This window comes from Hirundo rustica, chromosome 8 (genome assembly GCF_015227805.2).
Source record: "Hirundo rustica isolate bHirRus1 chromosome 8, bHirRus1.pri.v3, whole genome shotgun sequence".
Lineage (NCBI taxonomy): Eukaryota > Metazoa > Chordata > Aves > Passeriformes > Hirundinidae > Hirundo > Hirundo rustica.
This window is the reverse complement of record NC_053457.1, coordinates 23,976,472-24,003,848: the sequence shown is the minus strand read 5'-3', so window position 1 is coordinate 24,003,848 and position 27,377 is coordinate 23,976,472. Positions and strand designations below refer to the sequence as shown.

General features: G+C 42.7%; 1 protein-coding gene across 10 annotated transcripts in view; it reads left to right on the top strand.

Annotated features, from left to right (window-relative positions):
* Positions 1 to 27,377, top strand: part of SH3PXD2A (SH3 and PX domains 2A) — a 248,910-nt gene that overhangs the window by 206,075 nt on the left and 15,458 nt on the right. For 6 of the 10 annotated variants that reach the window (XM_040070646.2, XM_040070645.2, XM_040070650.2 and 3 more), the window contains 5 exons: positions 4,645 to 4,758; positions 8,856 to 8,939; positions 20,094 to 20,211; positions 25,698 to 26,032; positions 26,885 to 26,934. In XM_040070646.2, the coding sequence (XP_039926580.1) occupies positions 4,645 to 4,758; positions 8,856 to 8,939; positions 20,094 to 20,211; positions 25,698 to 26,032; positions 26,885 to 26,934 (701 nt within the window). The remainder of the gene's footprint in view (positions 1 to 4,644; positions 4,759 to 8,855; positions 8,940 to 20,093; positions 20,212 to 25,697; positions 26,033 to 26,884; positions 26,935 to 27,377) is intronic. The other 4 variants (XM_040070647.2, XM_058421473.1, XM_058421472.1 and 1 more) reach the window with 1 other exon arrangement.

The following is a 27,377-nucleotide window of genomic DNA, read 5'->3' as shown; positions in this document are numbered from 1 at the left end:
CCTTATACCTTTTCCAAGTGTGTGGGATTGGAAAAGCCTTTTACAGAGAGCAGAGCCAGCATGGACAATGGTAATTTCTAACAGCACACAGACACAGGAGTGAGTGTGCAAATAAGCTTCCTGCAGAAAATCCCTCTTTTACAAAAGCTGCTTCTGGTGCCTTTATACATCTGCTTCTACATATTCTTCAGTGGTCTGTCAGAGGCAATTACAACTGACTGCCCTATGTGTATCAAATCTATATGTACTGTGTGGCAAGAGCTTTGGAGGGGTGGAAAAAGCAAGTGCCTTCAACTGTGCAGCAGCACCCTTATCTTGGCTGTTTTTAATGAAGTAGATAGTATCTCTGAAGGGAAGTAGTCACATGTTGGCATGAAAAGGTCTGTGTGGCTGGTCTGGAAGTGACCTAATTGCACCTAGTACTGCTTTGTAGGACAATTTATGTTGGATCAAGAGAGTTCCAAGGCAGAAGGACTTAAAATTGAACAGCTCTCAGAAGCCCATAGACCATATGTCAGATGTACCAGACTGCTGCTTGAGTGGGGTTTTTCCAAGACTCTTGAGAGGTGGAGTGTTCCTTAAGTATTTGTTTAGAAGAATGTGTAGTCTACTCATGCTGGAGAAATAGCCATGCCCTTTTACAGTGGTGCTATCATTCCTGTTTACTTTAGTTAAGCTCATAAAATGACAATCAAAGTCTACAGGGAAATTAATGGTTGAGGAGAGAATTAGAAACTGAAGTTCAGCATGATTGTGCAATTTTTATGTATTTAAAGTGTTTTGTAGCATCTTATGATCAGACAGGCTTCAATGGGAATAACTTGTTCTCCTATTGGTGTGTATCATCCATCCAAGTATGGATGAGTAAGGATGCATGTAAACATGAGCAAGAGTGGCATAAAATTTACTCCTTTAACTATGTTCCAGTAGTTTACCATGGTGCATTTTGTGGTTAACATTTGCTTAATTCTTTTACTTTTGCAAAAGCCTTTCGGGAAGAGGACTGGGAATACAATTATAAGCAAGAACATGATTTTTTTAGAATCCAAGTCCTTTTGTCATTTCGTCACTCTCCAGTGTGACCAATCCATTTTGCAATCACCGTCTTGCCATGTGCATTGTATGCCTGTCAAGTGGAACTGTGTGTTTCTTGGTAACTTGTGAAGTGCCTGGGAGTTATCTGAGCTTAGGTGGACTCTGTGAATTGGGAGATATCTTAGTTGTTGCAGGCTAGGGATGCTAACAGATGCCAACCAAAGCAGCAAAATACGTGGGGTCAAAATTGCACTTCTACCTTAAAAATTTATGTTCTTGGTTAAGCGTTAAGGCAGTTGGAGTAACGCAGCAATGTTGAACTTGGTCTGGACACAATGGTTACAGCTCCCTTTGTGCCTCTGTGAAGCTCAAACTCCCTTTAAATCCTTGTCAGAGACAAGGACTTGGGAATCTCAGTCTAGACACCCATGCCACATCGGCGTTAGAATTGTTTTGGTGCCTGAGAGATGGGGCACCTGTAAGGGTTAACTCAGGCTGTAAAGCACTGCGTAATTTTTACAGATGGTGTGAGTGCAAGAGTGAACCTCAGACTGGCTTGGCAGTGCACAGAGATAACTTTACATAATTCCCTGCAGATGTTGCTGCAGAATGGTTTTAATAATGAATTGTGAAGTCAAGCTAAACTCCAGCATAGAGGGAGAACTCAAAATAAATGCACTGTTTTGTTCTGTGTTTCAAAAGCCAGTTTTCTGTGATGCTCTGGGTTGGGGATGGAATGAGGGATTGTTTGCAGAAAGCTGGGGCTATAATGGTGCAAACTAAAACCAATCTGTCTAATTTGTCTGCAAACCATGAATACCCATGAACCTGAGGGGGAAGGGGTGGTGGTACCAAATGGAAGCTGCCCTAATTCTTCTAATCAGGGGGTGGTGCAGAGCAAGTACTTCATGATCAGCAGGGCAGAGTTCTGCAGTTTGTGGCTGTCATGCACAGGCTGTGTTGAGGAGCTGCACTGCAGCCATTTTCTGCTAGGAGTCAATTCTTGCGGTGTGCTGTGATTTCCTTTCTGTAGGGTTATGGCTTGGATGTGCTATTATAATTTAGGTTTTGGTCTCATAAGGGATGTGCTACCTCAACAGTGGTTGGTTGGCCACTCTGAGACTTTGCACATCTTGCTTGTGAGCACCCATTTGTGATTTCTCTGCTGCCTGAGGTGTTGCTGGAATTTTCTCAGCCTTCTCTGTTGTTGAGTCTGTTTAAGCAAAAACACACATTTGACATGCTGTTTCAATGGGCTATATTAAAGCCTTTCTTCTGTTCTTCTGAGAAGCAAGCTTGAAATGGGGGAAGAGAATTTCTTAGTGGGGGGCTGGTTTCCCCTGAACTTGGACAAATGCTGTGATTCCTCAGTAGGTGCAGAGGTTTCTCATTTATACGTTACCCTTGTGCAGAGTTTATAAAAGAGATCTTTAGAAAGAAATAATAGCTCTTATGAGTTCTGTGGCAATTAGGAGCTTTAGCCTGAGTCATGTTTAGATGGATGGAGGCTCAGCTACCCTGTGGCCCCAAGCAAAAGATCTAAAGTTGGCTCGGAGGCCAGTGAGCCAAACCAGAGGAGCTGTATTGTGAAATGGGCTAGCACAGGGTTGGTGTCAAGGAAGTGCAATCCAGCCCTCCAAAGATGGTTTTACCATGGTTTGAATTTGGCCCAAATGTACAGTTTTAAGTGTAGGCAAGCGTTTTTTGTGCTTGTGTTTAATTTCTTTCTGAGGAAGAGTTTACGTAAACTATTCCAGTCTAATTAACATCAGCTGGAGGCCAGCTTCTTACATTTTGTGGCTAATTATAAGTGTATGTTAAACTGTGTTTGCTACCCATGTCGATTCGTTACTGGCGAAATAAGGAACAACCATGAAGACGTGTTTGTGAACGGTCTGGCAGGTCCTGCATGTTCACTGCTGTGGGCTTCGTGGCAGGAGAATCCACCTCCTGCTGAGGGAGAATAACTAAATTTAAACTTTCCAGCCATGAGCCTTGTGAAGCAAAGTTTCCAAACCTCTACTGGGCCAGAAGATGGAAATCTATGTCTGAATTTGGAGAGTAAATAAGTAGAGCTGCCTAGGAGCTGCCCAGGGGTATGTGAGGGGTTGTTGCTTGGGGTACATTGTCTCCCAGACACATGCCCCAGTGAGGAAAACAAAGGCTTGTAGCTGCTGTTTTCTGGTAAAACCTACTGTGAGAGGATTTGGAAGTGAAGTTGGGTGACTTTTAGCACAAGCACTTGGGCATTGTTTCAGCAGGGTGGTTTTTCTCTTACAGACAGTTGCGTGTGGCATGGCAGCAGAGCCCAGCAGACCTTCCTTTCCCCCTCGCTGGGCTGGGCTGGGCTGTGACATCCCAGCTGTGAGAGGGATGTGTAGCCACCTCACAGCTCACGAGTGTTGGTGCCCATCTCTTTACAGCCCAGGCTGGCACCTTTGCTCATCACAGGCAGGCTTCTGTGAAATTTGCTGTGTTTGTGACAGCCATCAAAGTCTGTAAACTATTCTGAGGTGCAGGTACATAAATAGCTGTTTTTCCAACTCCCTTTGAGGAAGCTGGAAGGGTGCTAATGAACAACAGTTTGCATGGTCCTGACAAAGCAGCTTATGTTTTCTGGGGACTGGAATATCACAGAAAACAACAGAAGTAGTTTGCTTACCTGTTAGACTCTATTTTCCTGTTGTCTTAACCCAGACCTTATCTGAATGGAGGAGAATCTCATTTCTGAGAGCAGCAAGTTCTTAGGTGAGTGAGTCTATGTCAAAAGGGTTGGAGGATTAAATAAATCAGTGTAACCAAGCAAGAAAGGAGGCATGGATAGTTATAGTTGGAATGCATTTAATCAGAAACTGGCATGCATATAATTTTATTCATCCATCCATAGATACAACCAAAAGGTTATATCCATATACATTGCTGAATACTTAACATTTTTGTAGATACTGGTTGAAACTTGGATGTTCAGGTGGGAAGATAAATAACTGGTGCTTATGGCCAGAAGTCAGATTTCAGTTGGCTTTTCTCTCTTTATTTCTGTTCTGTGCAGTACTTTCCAGCTTCCCAGGGTATTGAATTCAGGTCATGTTTGTTAAACACCAGCTGTGGTTACAAGTGCTCTAGAAGCACTTTTATATCCTGTTCTGAAATCTGTGCTCTTCTATGAATGCCTTTGCTGTTTCCCTCATTTGCCTTTTGTAATATTTCATTTTAGGATTTGGGCAGTGTTTGTGCTGTTTCACATGTGTGCACATGTACCTATTTACACATACAAAGTGTTTTGATACTGTAGATGCACATGTAGCAAAACCAGCTTGGAGAAACTGAATTAGAGAACTTGAGTCAAAGTTGTCATGGATGGACTTGTAATTTCTTAAAATAAATTGATAATTGCTTCACTGCACCCTTTTTGTAGCAAGCCAGTGCGCTACCACTGGGAGTGGATCTGATAGAAATGGTATAATAGCACTAAACCCTTTCTTGTTCCATAGAACTGCGGGATACCTCAAACATGCACCAGAGCTGCTGACTGCCCTCTTCTCTGTAGCATTTTACTGTTCCTGTTCCTCTAAATGTTGACTGAGAAACTTCTTTTGCTTCTTTTTGTAGGCTGGTGGTTTGTCAGCACAGCAGAGGAGCAGGGATGGGTCCCTGCTACATACCTCGAATCCCAAAATGGAACCAGAGATGACTCTGACATCAACACATCTAAATTTGGGGAAGGTATGGAAAGCTTTTCCTTACCAAAAGAAAATTGGTATTCGCTTGCTTTGTGCTTTTTTCCCTCAAGTGAGAGAATCTAATTGGAAGAAGATGCATGATAGAGCCACAGGCCATTGAAAGGAGTGAGATTTAGCTTTAATGGTTGCTTCTCATTAATTTCCTCTAAATTAATCTTTGAAACTAGTTTCACTGTTGTTTGCTATGGTCTGTGGTTGCGTGGAAAGGTAATTTTATTTGGTATGGTCTCATTCTTTTGAAAGTGAGATGCCATTTGTCTTCTATATGTATTTAGCTGCACTGTTTTTTAGTTTCATGTTGTTTTATTTTAACTAAAGATGCCTAATTCAGGTTCCAGAAATGAAATAGTTCAGCATTGCATGTTCCTCGGTTCCTTTATGAAAGACTAACCACATCTTAATGGGCTTCCCATGTAGCAACTGTGTACAAAGGACACTTTTATTATGATTTTCTCTATTAGAGTGAATATGTTGCTAAATCTAGGTGCTCTTGACGTGACACTTGCGTAAAGTGTATGTGGAAACTCACCTAACCTTTCCTTAGCCCAGGCAGGAGGCATAGAGATGTGTTGGGGTGACCATCTGCCCATCAAAATAGCATACAGGCAAAACAGGACTTTGTGCTGGGCTCCAAGGGTGACATCTGCAGCTTATTGGAATCTTTGTCTCTATAACTCATTTTTCCCTGCTCAAGTCTACCCCTATCCTGGTTTAGAGGCAGACTGGCTGTAGACTGGTAGGCTAGGAACCAGTCTGGTATGATGCAACATCTTAGTGGATGCAAAAGCAGTGAGCAAAGTTTCCCTTTTATTAAAGAACAAAACTTTACTGCTTTGGTCTGCAAGCACTGCAGAATGCCTTGTCTGTTGGTCTGTAGCTTCTTCCCTTTTCCTGACTCTTAATATGGTGTGTGCTTGACAGCCTTATTGCTTAAACTGCTTTCATTTCCAGCCCTCCTCCTCTTTCATGTTGCCCTCTGGAGTGTATTCTGCACAGGGATGCTGTCACACAGCAGTCTGTCCTTGGTAATGGAAAATCCATCAAATATTCCTTATCTCCTTCCTCTCGGTCCCTTTTAATCCATTACACTGCTCTCTTCAGCTATGGTCAGCATAGCTGCTCCCTGCCTTACTCCAAATCCAGATATGCTGAAACATGAGACTGCCCTTCCCTTTCTGCTCAGTTCCATCTCAGTGACAGATCTAATTGCATAACCTCTGCAGCTGCTTTAATGTGCCCCAGCTTTTGCTTGCTTTTTAGTAACTATGGTTTATGTTATTAACCATCTGAGCTGTGGCTTCCTACATTCTGTATTTCTTCCCCTTCACTTCTTCATTACGTGGGCTATTCTTCTTCATATAATTATTTCTTAAGAGAGGAAATAATTACTTGGATTCACTGTCTTTAAAAAGGTGTCTCAAAGTGACTTAGAGAGAAAACTTGCCAGCTTTCTCTGGGTAGGCAGGAGAAAAAGGCTCTGATGGAACTGAGGAGTAAGGCACTTTTAGCAGATTGAGTGCCTTAGCCCTGGAATTTAGAGCTTATACCAGTTTCAGTGATTCCAACAGACTGTGACTTCCTGCAACTGTGCAATTTCTGCTCCCCCAACTTTGAAAGAGCAGACACACTGATATGGGAGCTTTGTGTATCCTCCCCATTTGAACAGGCCTGGAACAAGTCCACAAGCCAGGCAAACCTAGGAGTCTGCTCTGTCGTGGCAGGCCCAGTAAAGATAGGGGGGTGCTGAACACATTTTGCTAATAATTCTGCCTCTGCATAGCAGTAGTATTTCCATGTGTCTCTTTAAATACTCTCTTCCCTGAGAAAGACAAAAGTGCTTCCTCCCTGCGCCTGGCCCTGCACAACATTTTTGTCTGGATGAAGGCAGACAGCTGATTGTTACCTGGGCCGATGTTTAGACCAACACATCTTGCAAGGCTTGGAAAACAATCAGAACCCAATCTAAAGCAACATTTAACAGCTACAGGAGCTGATAAAATAAATGTGTTAAAATAATGTCTGGAAAGGTGTAGACACTTGTTAATAAGCAACCTTTCTGATGGCTGTGGTATGACCAACCAAGTCCAAGTCTGGGCAAAATGGCAAAATTCAGTATTTTTAAACCCTGGCTCATATACAAAATCATCATTGTGGTATGAAAGGGCTATCACTGGGTATGGACAGATGTTGAGAGGATACCATGTTGCGACCCACTGTTTTCAAGGAGTGTTTCTGGATGGCTAAATCCTCCAAACTCCCAGTGTGAGAAGGAGGAAGCTAACAGCTCTATATTGACACCTTAAGCCGGTTTCTACCTCTTCTGCACCCCTCTATCCTGCAAGCCTTTACATTCAGCATTTCATTTCCTCCCTTCTTGTACAGAAACCTCCTAACACAGGAAGCCTTACTGCAGCTTGACTTCTCTCTCTGCTCTAATCTAGCAAGGTGTCCTGTGTTGTTTTTTGTGTAGCATCTGTGTAACTGGCAGTCTAATGTCCTGTTGATTTGGGGAATGTCAGCAGATTAAATCTGTTCATCTTTTGTCCCTCCAAGGGCTTCCAAGAGGGTCACTGATTTCTGTGACCCAAAACCACAGCTATCTATAATCTCGAGATTTGGCTCATCTAAAAATTTGTGGGTTTTGACTGGTGTGGGATCAAAGGGGAAGTACAGAGTACCACAGACTAAATAATGTACCTGTTCAACACCATTCACCCCACCTCTGCTTAGGGTTGTTTGGAAAGGTTTGGGCCTTGCAGCAAAAGAGAAAATGAGGAGAGTGAACTGGTTGTAAAAGTCTGGTGTAAGACAGATATAAAGGACAAAAAGTCAAAAGCCACAATTTGGTGAAGTTATTTTTTTTCTTGTTCAGCTAATGGTTTCCCAATCAAATAATTTTGCTGTGCCTGATTATCTGCAGAACACAGTTATAGAAGACAATGGTGTCTACTCCATTATAAGGGTATAATCCTTAAATAAGGGCTCATATGCAGAATTAAATTATTATTAATGATGTGATATCAAAGTTTATGAACAGCTTTCCGGCACCACTGGTAAAATGATAGTGTTTGCATTTCAGCTATCACTACTTTGCAATATGTTGCAGCAGCATCAAGCACCCTTGCAGTAGCTGCCAAATTGGGCTGGAAGCCCTTGAATGGAAAAAATCGAAGTGTTTGTATTTCTGTGCCATTCTAATGGTTCCAGTGTCTTTCACACCTGTATAGGCAGAAGAAGAACCCGAGTAGAGATTCAAGTATGTGGTCCAGAAAACAAGTGGTGTCCTCTGTGCACAGCTGCTGTCACAGTGCCATTTCCATAAGTGTCTTGTCTTTGTTTATACTTTAAGCATAAGTTATTGTTTGAGTATGTAACTAACACTCAGTCCTGGCTTGTTAGCTTCTTGAGCCTGCTCAATAATTGCAAGGTTAGATTTTTTCTTATATCAGAATGTGTATATTAGAAGTTTTGATCATGAGAACCAGCTGCGGCAATGAATGCAAGTCATGTCTTGCAAGCACAGCGGACACTTTTCACTTGGGTTCAGTTCCTGAGTGCTGCTGTTGTGAGAGAACTTACATAAGAGTTTGTGGGTTTGTTTTAGTGTGATAAGTTTTCTTAGAGAGGTTTTAGAGCCCTGTTGGGTTTGATGTCATATGCAATAGACTGAATTCCACAAAGATCATGCAACTGAATTAGGAGATGCAACAGCAATGATGATGTGTCCTGCCGCGGCACTCTCCTTGGACAAGTTGTCTTTAGCTTGTTTTGGAGTGTGTTCATGTTTTTGAGTTTTTTATTACCATTACTATTTTTTAAGAAAAGCCAATAGCAAGAGTGGCAATTTGTGGCAGTTCTGGATGGCTCACATCGCTCAAGCTCAAGAAGTTAACTTGTTCCACTGTACTGTATAAACTAAAACAGAACATCTGCATCCCACCTAACCCATTCCCACTAACAAGACCAGTGTTCGTAAATACCATGTTTTGTTTTTATTCTTCACCCTCCCGTCATTTTTTTTTTCTTCTTCTTTTTTTTTTTTTTTTCCTTTGTTTTGTTTCCATCCATGTTCCAAACTAGTTTCTAAGCGACGCAAGGCTCACCTGAGGCGCCTGGACCGGCGATGGACGCTGGGCGGGATAGTCAACAGGCAGCAGAGTCGAGGTGAATTCATAGCTTCCTCTGGCACAGCCACTCAGGGGCACCAAAAGCCACACTGCAGATTCAGCTGTTGTGTGTCGGGACCTGCATCTTTGGCACTTTGGTAGTGAGGGGCGAAAGCTCCGGAGTTCAGATGTGGATTTCCTACATGACAGTTTGAGGGTGTCTTGGAGCCAGGATTAGGCACCCCAGGAGCTGGAGGCTGGTAACCAAGGGTAGCTCTGCAGTCTGACTCTTTGTGCTGTTGGGGAGGCTCACATCTGGTGTGTTTTAACTTGGGTATGTTTGTGCTCAAGTCTTTCCTGCCTCAGTAAGGACAAGGAATACCTTCAGGGCTATTAAAATGAGTTGAATGCCAAAAAGCCGTGGTCCGAGATGTGCACATTGGAAAAGTGTGTGGTGTGCAAAGATGAAAATCATTCCATTTGCTGTCCCCTCTCTTCCTTGCAAGCAGTGCTTGGTATTCAAGAGAGACTTGAGAACTTCTGTGAGTTTTTGGCATCATTCCATTTAAAATGCCATCAGTAGCAGCATTTTAGTTGTTTTGGTTTGTGTTCTTTTAGCTTTTGCTGGTCTAACATTGAGTATGGCAGGGTAGGGAGGAACACCTTGTGTTTGGGTGAGGTTGTGTTTGAGTAAAATCTGAGGAGTCTTCTATACCAAGTATTTCTTAAGAGAAGGTGAATCATCTTTCCCAGAGCAAAGGTATCCCTGTCTGTCTCCTGCTCCACTTGCAAAATCATCCAGTTGTATTTGTTGCACTTCTAAAAGGAAGGGGGGACAAAGCACCATTTGCACCCCTGTAGCTTTCAGGCAGACTTACTGAGGAAATGGATCTGAGTGTAAGTGCAAGAGATGATTCCCAGTTGATGCATAGGTGCCTTTTCCTATTGAGGAGAGAATGTATTTTTATAGTGGCAAATTTACCTTCTGGATTTGATGATGGTACTATGTGCAGACATCTGTGTCTCAAGCACACCCAGCTTTGCAATGACCCTTTAACTTTGTTTCAAATTATTATTGAGGAAGGAAAAGCAACAAGAGCTGTGTTCTTCCTGATGTAGCTTGACCCTGCAGCAACTGGAAATTGGAACTACCTTCAGAAGACAATGTCTTGCTTCTCAGCCAGCAAATGCACTCTTAAAGCACCAAAAACCCCTCATAGGCACACATACTGTCTTGGGGGAAAAAAAAAAAAAAAAATCTGCTTATTTCTGTGCCCCAACAGTTTGGGAACTACTTATTTTGCTTTGTCAAAGTCTGCCAGATGCTTCCTGGCAATTTAACTGGGAGAATTCATGGGAATCAGTTTTCTAAACAATTTATTTACTGGTGAAAACAAATGCATTCTTTTGTATTCATACAGCATTGCAAGCAAAGCTGCATAAAATATTAAGACTGCATAACCAACCCCTTAGCAGTCAGCTGGTAAGACTCAAGGACCTAAGTTGCATTCCCAAGTTTTCTCTCTTGCATTCTGATGCCCACCATCTGTGTGCATCTTCTCCAGACCTGCCCTCTGACCAGTGTCAGTGCCCTCCCTGGCATTCTTCCCCAGTACAGGCTGCCCTAATCTCTTCCATCCTTGCCTTTCTCTTGCTTCATTACAGTTTCTTCCCTATTAGGCCCAAGCAGGGCTGGGGGTTTGAGGGTGTTGGAGAATATGTGCTTTATCTCAAACTGAATCTTGGCACTTGGACTTGGCACAAACTTCAGCAATCTATGATTCTGTCCAAGGATTGGGGCACCCTCTGTGACTGAGCTGCTTCTATAAGGTCTCTCCAATATATTTCAGCCACAGCTAGCCAGGCTGGCTAAAAATAAGCTGCTTAATATCATCAGAAATGATAGGTTAGGGAACGCTTACAAGAGCAGGCTTATTGGAAGTAAAGAAAGTGACTTGAATAAATGGGCACAAGTTGGAGACAGTGGCTTCATGATCTGGCAGAGCTGCAGCCTGTACAGATGTGTATGACTTCCAAACTGCAATTGTTGAAAGTATGAGTCTCTCTGGGTGTCCAGCCTGCTGTTCTCTAACAGAGCACGGTTTATATGAGGTCAGGAGAGATTTTCTCCCATCTTCCCCTCCCATCCCAGCCCAGAAGACTTTTAATAAGGCCAAATTTGGGTGGGTTTGCACTGAAATGACACAATGCATGAAGTGTACATATGCACTCCCCTGCCAACCTTCAAGTCCTTGCTCCAGAGCACAGAAGAACTCAAGTTGTTCAAGCAGGAGGTTGCCAAGCAGAACAGCTTCCCCTTCCCCATTTGGCCTCTTCCTTGGAAACAAACTCAATTAAACATTTTGGCTGAAATTCTTCCCACCCAGCAATATTCTGCTTGAAATAGTCCTTGCTGCTGGAAGGGTTAGCTCCAGGAGTTCACTGGAGTTTAAAAGCAAGTTGTAAAGGATGCCTCTCTGTATTTATGCTTGGGTACCACTAATAAGCATTTTTATCAGTTAGGCCTCTGATAGAATCACTTTAAGGCCAGAATCAAAGGAATTAAACATTGTTTCTGAAGGGAAGAATTTTCTAAGTGACTTGAATATTAGAAACACTGAGAAAGCCTGAGTGCAGAAGGGAATAGTGTTTGCTTCCCTGTTAGACTGCCTGATGGGGGAGAATTATTATGGGTAGCATATGGGTTATTTATTTCTACCCTCTCCGAAGCCATTTGAAGAGGCTAGGCATCTCTGACCTCCAGATATTTGGAAGCAATGTTACTGGGTCTGTGAATAAGAAACATGGAAGACAAATCATTGAATATCAGGGAAGTGCTCCTTTTTTAAACCTGAAAATAAATCTGCAAAGGGAACAGCTGTAGTCTGTTTCTACAAAGAGAAACAGATGACTTTTGTTGCTGAACTTTTCTCTTTAAAATGGTCTGTGGTGTGCCCAGATCTGAGATTACATTGGTTTGTGTTTCCTATGTAGCTGCAAAGCTTGTGGGATTTTTAATGTTAAATGTGGTACATTTTCTAAACTTTTTCCTATACATTCTGGAACTCCAGTAATACAAATATGGGTTGTGAGGACAAGGCTGAAAGTTTGTAGTTTTCCTCAGACTTGACACTCACTAGACCTGCAAGCTGTAGTGTTCTTGTTTTGTACAGGGTTTAAAATTGTAATTCTACACATGTATTTATTTGGAACTTCCCCTGGAAGGGAATTTAGGATTATTTACAGGCTAATTTAATGAAAAGTCATTTGTGCTTTTATAGTTTGATCGGTAAAATTGGGACGTTACATGCCTGTCTTCTATGCCAGATATCTGACCTAAGTTATTGCTGCTTTGGTTTTGTGCCCAGTGCTTTCAACTGGAGCTGTTACAATGCAGGAAAGCACTTGAAACTTATTCATACCAACAATATAGTGACATATGGGCTGAATTGCTGCCAAATGAGCCAATTACTTAGGAGTAGCTCCTAGCACAAAGAATAAGCTATTCATTGAAAGAGTTAAAGTTAGAACTTCCCACTGCTTGCCTATCTTAGGGAGAGGGGGAGCTTGATGGAGAAAAGTTGTGTGTAGAGGGAAGGCACCCTTGTAACCCAGTGGTCTTGGTATTTGAACCTCGTCCTGACTTGGTCTTAATACTGGAACCCCATGTCCTTGGTCTCAATATTGGAGCCCAAGTCAGTGGTTTTGCAGCCAGTTTTGTAGCTGTGGAAAGAGTACTCGATCAGTACTGGTAATCCAGCCTGGCTGATGTGCTTGTGCATTCTTATTCTTTCCTGCATCTCACCAAAGCTGCTCTGCCCTTTTTGGCAGCCCCCTCCATGGGACTTTCTCCCTTTGTTTTCACTCTTCCCTGCTTGTGCTTGATGGTGATGAAATGTTTGTCAATCACAGCAGAAGGCTGTGAGTGACATTGCTGCGCTAAATCAAACCAGCACAGAGCAGCTTCAGACTTCATTTGTTCTCTCCTTTTGTTGGGTTTCTTTTTTTCTTTTTTTTTTCTTTTTTTTCTTCCTTTTTTTTTCTTTTTTTTCTTTTTTTTTTTTTTCTTTTTTTTCCCCCTTTGTTTGGGTTTTGGTTTGCCTTTTTTTTACTCTGTTCTCCAAGGAAACTAGTGTAAATGCTTATTGCTCCTTTCTTGAGTAAGAGCATGCGCAATACAAAGCTGTTTAGAAGAAATGTCATTATTGTTCTTTTCTGTCTGTTGGTGTACGGTTTTCTGTTGTTTAAAACAAAAAAGGCAGGTAGGGGAAGAGGGACAAAGGCTGAAGAGCTTCTGTCTGCAGATGAACACGTTTGATAACTGTGGACAGTCATTCTCTCTCTGCATATTTAGGCAAGTAAAGCAAAGTCCATGTTGAATTAATACATCGCTTTCTGGAACAGCTAGACTTTTTCCAGAAGCAGGCCTGACAAAGGGGGGGTGGAGCGGAGGAGTGGGGGAGGGCAAACACAGACTGCTGACAGAGGGGAAAGTATTTTGAAAGAAAATTCTTCTGTGGTTTGGAAGATGTAGGTTTGGGGCTGTTGCATTTTGCTGAGAAATCATTAATTGGCTAATTTCTAGCCCAGTTCCCCCCTATCCCTACCCCTATCAGCATATCAAACCAGGATGGGGTCACAGAAAGTTGGGGGCATGTACAAGCACCAGCTGAGCAAAGGAAATGACTCCCTTATTTGGTTGGCTTCTGAAGTGCTGCTGATAACTTCCACGCTTATTAATGGAGGCAGAAAAGAGAAAACTTACAGAACAGAGGTGAAGGAGAGGAATGTGAAATGGGGCACTCAGAACTTGGAAGCAGAAATGTCTGAGCACTGGCTGTTTGCCTGGGAAAGATGAGACTGATTGTGCAGGGCTGGAAACGTGCGTGGTATTCCAGCTGCTTAAAGGCAAGGCTCCTGTCCCAAAGAGTTTACAGCCTAAACAAAGAGAAGGAGATCTGTGCATCAAAGGAACGTGGGCAAGTGGCAATTTGGCCTGAGTCTTATTGCAGCTAAAGGGGTTTTCACAGTGTAAAATGATCCTTATTCGGTATTTTTAAAAGCTTTTAGAGAAGGGCTAAAACTAAGCTTGTTTGGTAAGGCAGGAAATCAGGGTAGGTAAGGCTTATTTTAGAAGGGATTTGAGAGCTTCAGGTTATTTGATACCATCGAGGAAGGAGCCTGCTCAGGTTGATGAGGCATCATATGAAAGGCATGAGGCTGAGTGGGAAAAGATCACAGAATCTGAAGGTTTGGTAAATCCACATGAATATGTGAGTGTATATAGTAGGGCATTAAAGCAAGGCACAGCACACGGGCTTGAAAATTCAAGATGGAACGAGTGAATTGGGAATGCACAGCCAGGAGTCTGGTTGAAATGCCAGAGTACTGCTGTGCCAAGAGCCTTCTGCAAGAGCAGCGTGTGCTGAAAGGCTGGAAGGGAGCAAAGCAGGCAGGAGGTGGCTGTAGTGGCCGTGCAAAAGAGTCACTGAAGGGCCAGTGAGGAGCAGCAATGGTGGAGGACTTTGAAAATATCGGGGCAAGTCTGTCACCTTGGTGATAGACTAGGAGGAATCTGAAATAATCAGTGCCAAGGGAATTGGGAAGATAGAATAAGGAAGATTTGGAAAGAGCTACTGAAGCTCTGTGTTACAACTCGAGCTGTAAAACCGTAGATCTGCTTTCTTTGACCTGACATTAAGTATAAATCCAGACAGCCAGAGGAGGGACCAAGTTGCCTTTTCAAGACACCTCATAACTTCAGTGTAGAGTGTGTGTGTGCACAGTCAAAATATGGAATTCTGGTTTGACAGATGGGATTGGAGGAGCCTCACAGCCTGCCAAGTTCAGAGTCTTGCTTTGTCAGCCAAGTAGGTACAATTTCTTTAGGAGGTAAAGAAGCTTAATTTTAGCTGTCCTGAGTTTTTTGCTATGGGAGAGGTGTCCTAACAGGTCGCCTGGTATGGAAAATACCACAACTAATGCTTAAAAATTCTTCTGAGATTCCCCTCTTACTACTTGACAGAAATACATCAAGTGAAACAAAAGAAAATTTATTTGGAAATAGGTTGTTTAAAGGGAATGTGATGGAATGCACCCGGCTGCTTGCTATGTACAAGCTGCAATCCTACTCAAAAGGAAAAAACACAAAGCACGGTTGTCAAGGTCTGCAATTACCCCAAAATAATTGTCATTTACATTGAGTCCTCCTAAAATTTAAGAACTCAAATGTATCATCCCTCATTTTTCTGCAGCTAGCATGATGTATCACAGCCAGTGAACAGGCTTGGCAAGACAGAAGAAATATTTCAGTTCTCATTACACTGTGACTGCCGAGGTGACCTGTGCTACTTGATGAGCATTGCCAAGGTGGCTACAGGTCATCTTGCTCTGCTGTAAATCATATGATGGTTTAATAGCTCTATTATAAATTCTTTTTATGTGAAAAGTTACACTTCATTAAGCTGCATTTTAAAATGGGTGGGACAGGAAACACGGGCATGCTTAAACTGCCCTAGCCAGGTTTTAGATCAAGTTTTGTATGGGTTGCCTTGACTCTGCTCTGCATTTAAAAACTGTTTTTAAAGTGGCTTTTTAGTTTTACAGCTATTGCTATTTATGTATAGTAAAGGCCTCAGCTTGGCAAAACACTGTAGTGTTGCAGGAGGAACACAAAGTGGTTGTATTCTTGTTTTGGTGGGTTTTTTGTTTTTTCCTTTTTGCTTTTGTCCTCTTCTATTGATTACAGAAGGACATTAGATGTTAACAACTTGTGAAAAAGTGATCTGTAATCACTCAAATACCAATGACTTCCTTGAGTACCAGGTCTTTTGTGTACATCTGTATAGATCCTGTGGTGTTTGTGGCTGTAATGCAGGGCACTATACAGCTCAGATCCTTTGTCCTGTATATGTGCACACCTTCCAGCTGGATAGCTGTGCCTGTGCTGTATTTTTGGGGGGAAGATCTTCGCTGCTAGAAAAAGCCCTCTCTGTAGTATTGTGGGCTGTTCCAAGAACACAGGTACTGTTCTCTGCTGTCCATGCTGTTTTCCTAGTGATCCACCAAGATCTGTCCCTATATTTTGGTCCCAGTTCTCTACTGTATTTGTTCAGGAGATTTTAGGTAGTACCAGAGCAAAATAGAAGCCTGCTTCTCTTTGGGAAGGAGAAAAGGAAAGAGGAGAAAGCTACATTGATAGGGAATTGAGGTTTTGGAATAAGTAATGTACTGAGCACTGGGTTGCCACAGTGTCTGGGAGGGCTGGGCAGAGCACAGCTACAGCAGCAAGGTAAAGAGCTGAGTGGTTGAAATAGTGCAAAATTTTGGTTGTGCATATTTTAAATAGTGTCTGTGTCTGGGGAGGAGAGAGAAAGACACAGACTAATCCTTTCCCTTCCATCCTCAGTAGGCTGCAGTTGGATAATGCATGATGTGACAGATGTGTATCGTAGCTCTTTCCCAAATGGGTTTTGCTGCTTCGTGCATGCCTTGTTCAGATTTACCAGGCAGCTCAAAATCCAGACAGGAACCTCCTTTAGCTCAGCTGGGGAAGGTGTCTTTGGCCTGCAAATCAGTGGTAAAGGAATGTGAGTGAAGTTGGCTAATTGAGCAATTAATAGATCTCTGGATGTCACTCACTAAGAACAGAGCTGCCTTCTTGCCATTTTCATCTAGAAGAGGGTAGGACTTTCGTCCCATTGTTTCTAAATGCAGCCTTTTAGCTGGTGTATGTGCTTTGTAGCATGTAGTAAAGTTTATTCTGCCCACTTGACCTCAGCACTGAGGTTGATGTAACAGAAGCTGCAGCTGGGGAATACAAATCATTATTTTTTTTTCCCCCCTCTGGTAATTCCTAAGTCAAAATTTAATGAACCAAAATTATACGCTTTTGTAATCTCTGTAGATCTGGGTATGTAACTTCAGTAGTAGGTCTGGGATGGTTTGCTGACTTCTGTTCTATACTATTGCCTGTCACAGAAGCTGAATGAAACCAGCACGATATATTAGATTTGTCAGTGTAACTCAGAGCAGTGTCATTCTGCTGTCTGATGCTCTGTTGATTCTCTCATGAAACCATTTATCTACGTTAAATCTTACAGTGACTTTACATATCCGTCACGAAGTGTCAAATATCTTTTCTTCAAGACTTTTGAATAATAATCTGATATGTTGAATGCTATTATCAGTCCTCTTCAGTGACAAATCCACTGAGAGCTCCCCTGCTTCCTTCAGCAAATCTTGGTTTATACAAAATGTCCACTGGCTAGAGATAATATTTGAGAAACAAAACAGGATTTACGCTTTGGTTACAAGGGGGCCCATATCTCCAGAATACTGTTTAAGTTACAAACCTCATGTATGTTTGTGGTATCTCCTGCAGCATTGACAGAAGCCAAACGTGTGTAATCTTGGAAATGTAATTTTTGCTGTCAAAGTATTTTGCAAGGGGAAATTGTAATGGTGGCTTCCTGGATTTTATCTGCAGGCTTAAAAATAGAACTGCTAAACAAAAACATTGTGGGACCTTCTTTTCTAGAGTTGATTTTTAACACTTTTGACTGTCTTGCTTCATGGGAGATCCTTTTTCTAGCTCTCTATCTCTTCCCTCCCTATTTCCATGCACTTAATTTTTTTTTATTACTATTTCTTCCAAAAAAAAAAAAAAAATCATAGGGAGGAGTCACCTAAAGGGCTTTTCTCTCAAAAATTAGTAGTCTTTAGTTGAAAGCCACAGGACTGAAATGTAAGTGAAGGTGCTCATGGACAGAATGAGACAGTGGCAGTTCAGAAGAGCCTTACTGTTTCTCCTGAGAGATCAACCTCCAGTGGTGTTGGTTTTGGTCGGTGATCACCATCTCAATTCCTCACACAGAAGTTTAGAAGGTGTGTTGGAAGCTAGGAATGATCACCCTATGCATGGTTATCTGCAGAAGAAGGGAAGCCACATCCCTGAAGAGTGAAACCAGTCTGCCCAGCAAGAGGAGCCAAATAGCCGGCTTTAGCTGAAGCAGAGCCTGGGGTTTGTGTGGAGGAAAAACAGAATAAACACAGCAATTTCTGTGGGAGTTGCAGTGGCAAGGACAACCTCTGACAGCCTCGGTTATAAAGCAGCTTTGGTATGGGGGAAAGAAAAAAGGGCTTTCTTCCAAGACTCAGCAAATATATGCTTAGCTCAGTATTACTGTCCTAGAAACATCCCTGGAAGCGTCTGAAACAATATGTATCTGGACAGAGCAACTCTGAACTTTCCCTTGCCCCTTACAGGGACAAGATCTAGCTGTCATGAGGTCTTCTGCAGTTCAGTTTTTGCATGCATTGCCTGAAAACCAGACATGGAGCTCCTTCTGCAGCAGACTTGAAAATAGAGGAAAAATTAGTCCAATTCCAGCACCCAGAGCAGAAACCCAGCTAGCAAAACTGTCCTGTCCTGTGACTTGGAAGCTGGGATTTCATTTGCCAGGTTTCATGTGTCAGGCCCCATCTTGGAGTGGAGTATTTCTGTGGGGAGGGTGTCACATGCTGATGGTGCTAACTACAAGCTAGCTGGAATTTCTTACCAGTGATAAGCCAGTTAAGCAGCCCTCCTAGGGGAGAGCAGCAGAGTCTTCTCCTCTTGGTAGCAAAGGTTTTGACAGATTTTGCCTCATCAGAATTAGAAGGATCCAAATGTGACCAGCCAAGGGAGCTTGACTTCAGAGATGTAGCTTTGCTGAATTTGCTGCCATCAGATGCTCTGTCAACATTATTTTCCCTTTTCTGGGGTATTATTTCTTACTTTGTCTTACTAATGGCTTTAGTTTATTTTTCATTAAAGTTTCCATGCTTCACCCAGCAACAAAATGCAGTTGAGCCACAAAACCAAACAGCTGCTTGGATCTGCTTTACTCTCTCAAAGAGTGCTTGCTTCAAGCTGCTGCAACCTTTTCATACGTCCTTTGCTCTGCAGTGATCAGAAGTATTGGATTCACTTCAATTCCTGCCCATTCCTCTGCACTGACAGCTCTCCATTTGTTCTCTCCCTGCCTTGTTGTGACTGCTGGTAGAAAGTGCTTAGGAAGAGTGGCTGGGGTGTGCTTAATTGCTTGCTTTTCCTGCCTTTAGTCTAGCTCCAGGAACTCATGCTGTCACATGCACCATAGTGTGGGTTGAGGAGAGGAGTTTTGTGACACCTTCCATGTCTGCTGCTCCAGAGGAAGGATGGTAGTTCAAGTTTTCAATGGCAGATGAAATTTTTGAAGCTCCAGAGAGAAAGGTTGACCTTGTGTGTGACAGGAATGCTGCAGTAAATGACTCCTGGGTAGGTGGAAGAAGATGTTGACAAGTGTCTGTTCTCCTCTGCTTATTGGCTTGCTCCCAGCAAATCTGCTTAAAACCTTTGCCCAGCTGGGAAGGGGATAGATGCTGGAGATGAATAGGGATGCTAAGTTTTTGGCTCAAACACCGTACTTGAAATCCAGTCTGTGCTTTTGAAGTACATGTCTTAGTTCTGGCCCTCCTTCACCAGGGTCAGACGTGCATTTCTCTGGGGTGAGGTTTAGCAAAAGTATGTTTGTAAAACACTTCACAACCCACGGTTGCAAATGCTGTATCGTCTCCTGTCATATGCAGACCTCTTTCGTTCTTTTGTCATGTTTTTTTAAATGTTTCAAGCTCATTGCTGTAGACCTGTGCTGCTTGGGAGGTGCAAGGAGAGCAGCGTGCTGGCCAGCCCCTCTGGGCTGGGGAGATGTGTCCCTCTGGGCACGCAGCGCTCGGGTTTCGGTAACACAATGCTTCGTGCGGCCATGTGCGTGTGCGATGAGCCAACTGGCTGCAGCTCCCGCGGCGATGCTCGGCTGATTTGGCAGCCGGGCAGATTCTGTCAAGTTACAGTATGGGAGTTAAGTCCAGCTTCAAATCCTCTCCCTTACCCGCTCGAGGAACTTGGAGAGGGGGAGGGAGGTGGGAAGAAGCAGGGGGGGAGATCTCTGGGGACTTTGTGTCATTATTGGCGTGGAAGCATTTTGTGATTATCAGCAGCAGGATAGTGGCAAGGGGCTGATTATCTGTCGTGTCGTCAGCATAAATAACCAGTGGGCCCCTGAGCAGGGCTCCGCCTTTCGTAATGGCTTCGCGTAATCGCTGCATAGCAGTTTAAAAGAGAGCAGTGCGGGAAAACAGCTGCGCTGATCCTGACCCTAACTGATGTTGCCTTTTCTCCCCTCACCAGAAGAGAAATATGTCACTATCCAGCCGTACGCCAGCCAGGGGAAGGATGAGATTGGGTTCGAAAAAGGGGTCACCGTGGAGGTCATCCAAAAGAACCTGGAAGGATGGTGGTACATCAGGTAAAGAAGCCGTGCAACCCGCAGAAACTGTGACAATGAGCTTTTCTGATCAGTCACTGAATGTTAGCATTTAAATCATTCTGCAGCTGGACAGGGAGGTCCAGATTGTTCATAATGCCTCTTGAAGAAATGTAAAGAAAAGTCTGAGGCGATACAATGGTGACTAAAGTAACGCTGCAGTGTCTGCAAAGGCTGTGGACCATTCCAGTGAGGAAATGCCTGAACTTGCAGTTTTAGAGGGTTTTTTTCTTGCTTCAAGTTAAAAGCCCATATCTGAGTTAAGATCTGGGAGACCTAACAAGGCTTTCTGTTGTATATAATTTTAATGTGTTTCCAGTATAAGAGTTATACTGCAATCTATTTAAATCTATTTATAGCAATGCTGAAAGGCTGATTGTGATCTCTTGAGCTGTTTGGAGCAGGTTGTGCCACTTTCAAGGGTATGGGATCAGTTTCCTGGCTATAACCCTTTTGCAAGCTTGCCAATGGTTTCAGCTACTTTGCTTTGATTTTTGTCTTTCCACATTAGATATTCCTAATGCAGAGGGACTGCATTCCAAGGGCAGGTGAAGTTGTTACTGTGTGTCAAATTCTGTCCATCCTAGCAGAGAGTTTTGACTTTAGACTCTCCTTTGTAAATGCTTATGAGGAGACTGTAGGTTAGACATTGTCTCAGTGATGTAGGGTGTCAGGATGAGCACTTGTTGGGAGCTTTCTTCATTTTGGTTCACACAGCATTTAGGTTTTAGTGCTCTTTGTGGTTCTGCCCCTTGTCTCGTGTCTGCATGTGAACCTGTCAGTGCTGTGACATCCCATTTCTCTTCAAATAAGATGTGATACAACAGGTGGCTTAAAATGGAGGTTTATCTCTCAGCAGTGCAGAACATCTCATATAGTCATCTTTTTCCATTCCACATGTAATTATAGTGATTTTTTCCTCTTTCCCTCCCCAAGTTATAATTGCTTTTGTTTGAATGCTGCTTGATTTATTGGCTATGAATGAGGACTGTGAAAATGCTGACTGAAGCAATGTTGTTGTTTTTCTTGATTTCCCTTACTTAGAAGAAAAAAAGATCAGTTTTCTATCTAATGATCCCATGGAGCAAATAAGCTAATAAAGATAGCAGTGGAGCCAGGAAGGCACTCTAGATAGGAACTCAAAAATGCTTGGGTTGGTCAGGTTATATTTTTTTTCTCTGTTAATCATCTACAGAAGTGGAATCCAAAGAAGTTTTGGAGAGGAGAATCAAGCTCTTTTTTTTTTTTTTTTTCCGGGGGCAGAAATTGTGGGACACCTCTGGTTTATTTTTTTATTCTCTTTCTGTAATGTAGCCTGGTTACTACTGTAGGTTTCCCTTTGCCATATTAACACTCATCCAATTAGCTGGATTTTTTTTTTCCTCTTTTTCTCACACACTTCTTTGAGTCAACCCAGAAGATGCATTTTTCTACACCAGGAATGCCTTCTGGAGCATGATGACGCTGCTGTGGTATCCATGGCATCCTCATTCATTGCAATCTGCTGGAAGGACAGTGGATGCCCCAGCCATCCCATGATAGTTGGGGATTGTAGCATGTGCTCAGCTTTTTTGGAAGAGGCATTTTGATTTGAGAAACCCCTCTTGTTGATGGATGATGTTTACATGCTCCATATATGTGTACATGGGGTGCCAACTGTGCTCCTCTCTGCTGCTTTGGAGCACTGTGTTACTTTCTTGCTGGAGGATTAAACTCTCATAAATGGGGTTTTTTCCCAAGGGCATCACTTCCAGAAATGTTGATTATGTGATCCATCCCTGGAAGCTGGTCCTTTGCAGCCTGGGTAGCTGATCTCCAGCTTATTGTGCTGTTTGTTACCTGTAAACTGCCCTGAATTCTGTTAGGGGCCCCTCAGAAAAGGATTCCCTTCCTGCAGAAATTTGCTCCTTTGAGCATTGAGTGCCTTTGAAGGAGCAACTCCTTCTCCTGTTGTGAGTGTGAGGGGAGAGGGAGCAGGAGAACAGAGGGCTGGATAACAGACTGAACACACCTCAATGTGTAAAAAGGAAAACAAATCCAGTAGTTTGTAAATTGAATCCACCTTAAAGATATTAGCTTGTTCCACCTTAAATATGTAATTTCTCCAAATTCTTGGCCATGTGCTGATCCTCATTTCCTGTCCTTCTTTTTCTTTTTTTTTCTTTTTTTTTCTCTCTCTCTCATTTTTTTTTTTTCTTTTTGTTTTTTTTTCTTTTTTTTTTTTTTTTTCCCTGGTTTGCTTCCCTCTGGAGTAATTCCAGTGCTCTGGAGCTGGAAAGCAGATGTGACTCTCAAACTTACAGAGGCACTTCTGACTTTTTTTTAGCATTCCTATGGTTTTAATCCATTTTTTCCTTCATAATGTAATATAAACAGGGAGGGCTTTGGAAGCATGAAGGAACCAAATCTCTGCACCTAATTCTGAGACCCTCCCAAATCAATGCTGTACAAGCTAGATGCAATAATAGTGTCTGTCTCTATTTTGCCCCACATGCATTATGACTTTAATAAAAAAAAAATAAATTCAGGACTAGGGAGAAGTGAAAGAAAGGCTCTGTCCTGGGATCCTGCTTACTGTTGTACTGAGTTCAGTAGATCTGTGCATTTAGATCTTGCTTTGCCTGCAGGTGACAGCAATAGATACAATCTTGTGGTGCCCAAGTGGACTGACTGCGAGGAGAGTTGGTACCAATATGACAAGTAAAGCTTTTGTTATTTGCCTTCACATCCTTCATTTTGTGGTTGCTCTGAGCCTCAGCCCCTGAGAATGAAGTGCAGCTGGGAGCTGCTGGCAGCGCTGAAATGAGGAGGAATCTCGGATGGTGTTTGAAAAGTCTCCAGTAGGTTCTGAATATAAAGGAAGAAAGGATACTTGTGATTCAACTCTTAAGATTTGACGTGAAAAATGTTACTGTTTCAGGACTTCACTGAAATTGATTAACAGGTGTTTTAGTCCTTTCACCTATAAAGAGGGGAAGATCAAGGAATCTTCTAAAGTTATTCTTCAAAGGGCTTAAAGATTAACAAATTCAAGGACTGAGGTAAAAAAATGTAAGCATATTTCACTTACATAAGGAGTTTTTATTTGTGACATTACAGAAATAAACCGGTAGTTTCTGGTTACGACTGCTCAGCATTAACTTCAGGTCAAATTGGCTAACACAGGAAAAAGTAGCCTACAACAGCCTCTCTACTGAGGGTGTGTTGCCCAGAGTTATTAACTGTCCATCTGCTGCTGCTATTATTCACTGGGAGAAGCTCTGTGAGATCAGAGGTGTTTGTAGCAGTGGGGTTACACAGGCTGATCCAAACACATAGAGTTGGCAGGAGAACTGACAGGCCAGTACAGAACCTGCCTGTGGCTGCCTTTCTGATCTCAAACTTGTTAAGTCTCCCACAAGCTAAGATGGATGTAAACTGTTTTTTCTTGCTGATTTTGCACAATTAAGCTCTGTAGAAAGTAACCTTTGGAACTGGAGTGCTCAGCGCATTGGCCCCTGTGGCTTTCTCACAGATGGAGACCTCTACACCTCCACATTGTAAAATCTCCCAATGTCCTTTAAAAAAACTTACTGTATGCAAAGGCAGCAGAGAGCATTGGTCAGCAGCTCTGCAAAAGAGCTGTCAACTGCAAAAGGGAATGAAACCAAAAATCTTCAGGGATGGAAAATGGCACTGGGTGATGCCTTGACACAACAGGAATTATGGCATGTATAATGTGGCCTTTTTTCCTTTTTTTGGCTTGGTTTGAGGCCTAGCAGAAAAGCCTGGAAAGGGACAGGGTTGAATAGATCCAAATTGCTTCTTGACATAGTGAATCACACAGTGATGCTGTGTATCTTTATGAGTCAAATGAAGTTAGTACCAGGTTGCTACTTCTTGTTGGTCTCCACACATCCCACAAATCTCAGAGCTCTTGGGATGCTTTCCTTTGACATCAGAATCATTGGAAAAACTTGTCACCAAACTCCTTGAGCAGGAGAGATCCTACGCCTTTACCTTCATGCATGACAGAAGGCAGGTTTGTAGGGAGAAGCAGAATCGCTAGTATCTTGCCTGGTCTAAATGGGTGAGGAGGACAAGACAGGATTTTGGACTGAAGATTCTTGTAGTCATTGCTAGAATTGCAATAATTGTGTTTTCTTTTATACAGGAAGAGTAACAAAGAAGTCTAGAGAATCAAATCTACACTGCCTTTTCCTGTTCTCCCTGTAAAGTCCCAGAGCCACTCTCAAGTGTGTGGATGTGGTGAGGGAGACCAGGATGAGATTTGATGCAGAAATCTCACTGACAGTCTCAGAATCCATGTGTTGTCATGACAAAGGTGCTCACCTGCCAGGAAATTATTTGTTCATATCCCGTGTGCCCCAGCTCCTTCCTCTGCTGTCTAATGAGGCTCCCTTTTCAATAAGGAACCTTAGAGTCCTACTGTTTTAACCTTCGTATTTCCTGAGCACAAGGATTTTAATGATGCCTGCTTTCTCACTTACAGTTCAAGTGCCTGCTTTGGCTATCTTGAGAGATTAGAGGGAAGGTTTTCAGTGACTCTCACTGTAGCAAGTTAGGGTTGCATTAGGGAAAGCAGAGTTCATCCACATGGTGCTCCCTAGAGTCTGATTGTAATCTGAAATCCCTGCTGAGGTGTTAGGAATGGCAGGAGTTGGAAAAAATCTTCCCTAAAGCCCAGCTGTAGAAGAATTACCTCAGTTTTCAGTGTAGTGTGATCAGCTCAGGATGGTGTTTCAGGAACACATACTGGATTCAGGTGTGTTCACATTTCCCAGTTTATTTCTTCAAATTGCCTCTAAGTTGTTCAGGAAAATGAGTCTCCATCAAAGCCATTTTTCCTCAGGCAAATTGTTTCTTGATCTTGCAGTGCTAGAAGAAGCTGCAGTAGTTTAAGGGTCCCGTATGCTCCATGGCAGAAAGCTGCTCATGCAGAGCTGGGAATTATGGAAGGAGCGCCAGTGTTCTTTATAGTTTCAGGTAGGGAGGCTTCAACAATGATGTTAAACTGCAGGCACAGGTTCTCTGCACTAGGTGCTCTACACCCTTATTTTAGCCCATTTTCAATTTGAGTTGTCACTAGGAAGTTTAAAAACTATTTTAATATTTTACTTACTAGTTTGCTTTTTTTACTGTGTGGGAAAGTACTGAGTTTGCCTAGTACTGTCTAGGGGAGGCATAAAACAAACTGGTGAAGCTCTTTGCCTTGTGTGTAACTATTTCTTTTCCAGAAAGGCTCCTTCCTTAGGATCATTAGTGGCTTTCAACTACACAGTTCACTGCTCAACTGACTTTGATATGTCTAATCAATAGATAATAAATGAATAGAGACTACAAAACCTTGTTTGAGAACCTCAGACTTTGTTTGATGTTTTCATCCATCCTTTTTGCTTTAGCTGTTCTACCTGAAATGCATGAGAAGGCTGTGTTCCACGTGATGGTGTTTCCTTTTGCCTCTCCAGGTATCTGGGCAAAGAAGGCTGGGCCCCAGCTTCATATCTGAAGAAGGCTAAAGACGATCTTCCATCTAGGAAAAAGAACTTGACTGGGCCAGTGGAAATCATTGGAAACATCATGGAGATCAGTAACCTGCTGAACAAGAAGTCATCTTCTGACAAGGAAGCTCAAGTGGAAAACGAGTCTGCAGAAACTCATATCACCAAGAAGGAAATCAGTTTGCCTATCCTGTGCAATGACTCTAATGGCAATGCCATGATGACTCCAGACAAGCAGGCTTCCAAACTGGCCCAGGGATCCCCAGCCATAGCAAGGATAGCACCACAAAGAGCTCAAATAAGTAAGGCAGTCAAGTAGTCTGGGTTTTCACAGGCTTGCAATGAGTTCTTATTCTCTGCCTTTCAGGGCTGGCACTGCTTGTCAGCTCAAGTCCCACATGTCCTGGCCTTACAGCCAAGTCCACACAAACAGACTTTTGCATAGATGTAACTAGGGCGACTCCAGAATGTGGTCCTTCACTAGCAGTGATGTATTTTAACTTCACTTTATACAGAAACTGGCTGGTGGTTCTTTATCTTAGCCTGTATGTGTTTATTTTGTTAATTTTTCAGAGGGTACTTTTTTCCTTTTGAATGCTCTAAAATGTGCCCTTCTACCCCAGAAATGCAGATGATGTGATAGCATGTTCAAGTGGAGGAGACCAACCTGTGTCTTCTTTGCATTTGTTCTGCTGTTTTCCTGAGGGCAAGTTGCTATAATGTTTTTACTACTTCATCTGAAAAATGCAGATGCTGACGCTATTCTGTGCAAGGAATGGCACAATACTAGGAGAGAGGACAGTGTGAGTGTTTAGTGAATTATTTTTACTGCTGGGGGGAAAATAGGTATTAGGCCAGTCCTTTGTTGGCCAGTCTCCAATGGAGCTGGTCAGTTCCAGCAGAAAATACAATCTACTACTTTCTGGCAGTGATTTTGTCTTAAATTTGCTGGCTTAGCAGAGATGACTAGCTAAGCTACCTTGGTATTTCTAATATACCCTCATAGTTTCCTATCTTGTTTCATAGAGATGCCTTAAATATTGCAAATGCTGACTTCTATTCTCAAACTGTGTAACAGCAGAGAGCTGCTGAAAAATGTGTTTAGCAGTACATGCAAAGTTAAATAAACTCTCCCTGTTCCCCTTCCTACTCAGGTTCTCCAAATCTAAGAACAAGACCACCCCCCCGAAGAGAGTCCAGTCTGGTGTGTATTGGTTTATGGTTTATCTTAGCAGTGGGTAGGTGTCTGGGTGCTCTGTGAGACTTTGTGCAGCTGTACAAGGTGGGAGGGATCCTTTATTTGCATGCCTGTTCATGTCATTGTTTAAATGTTGAGCAGACCTCAGGGCATCCTAATGCTAAATCGGGTTTTCTGTTATTCAAAATGTTGCCCCAGCTAATCAGGTCTGAAGGGAGATTATGATAAAGCTGCTTTGTTCTGTGCACAAGCATGAAACTTGTTTGGCTGGCTCAAAAGGTTTAAATTTCCTCTGGATGTCCTTAGCCCAGACTGACATTTCTGGCCTTCTCTTGTCTAAAGCATCTGGGAATGTGTCCCCTCCTTCCATTGCTACCACCTTTGAGGTGGATAAGCTTTACTCTTGTGCGTGTTTAAAGTGGCTTGGAATCCTATGGAAGGAAGTACAT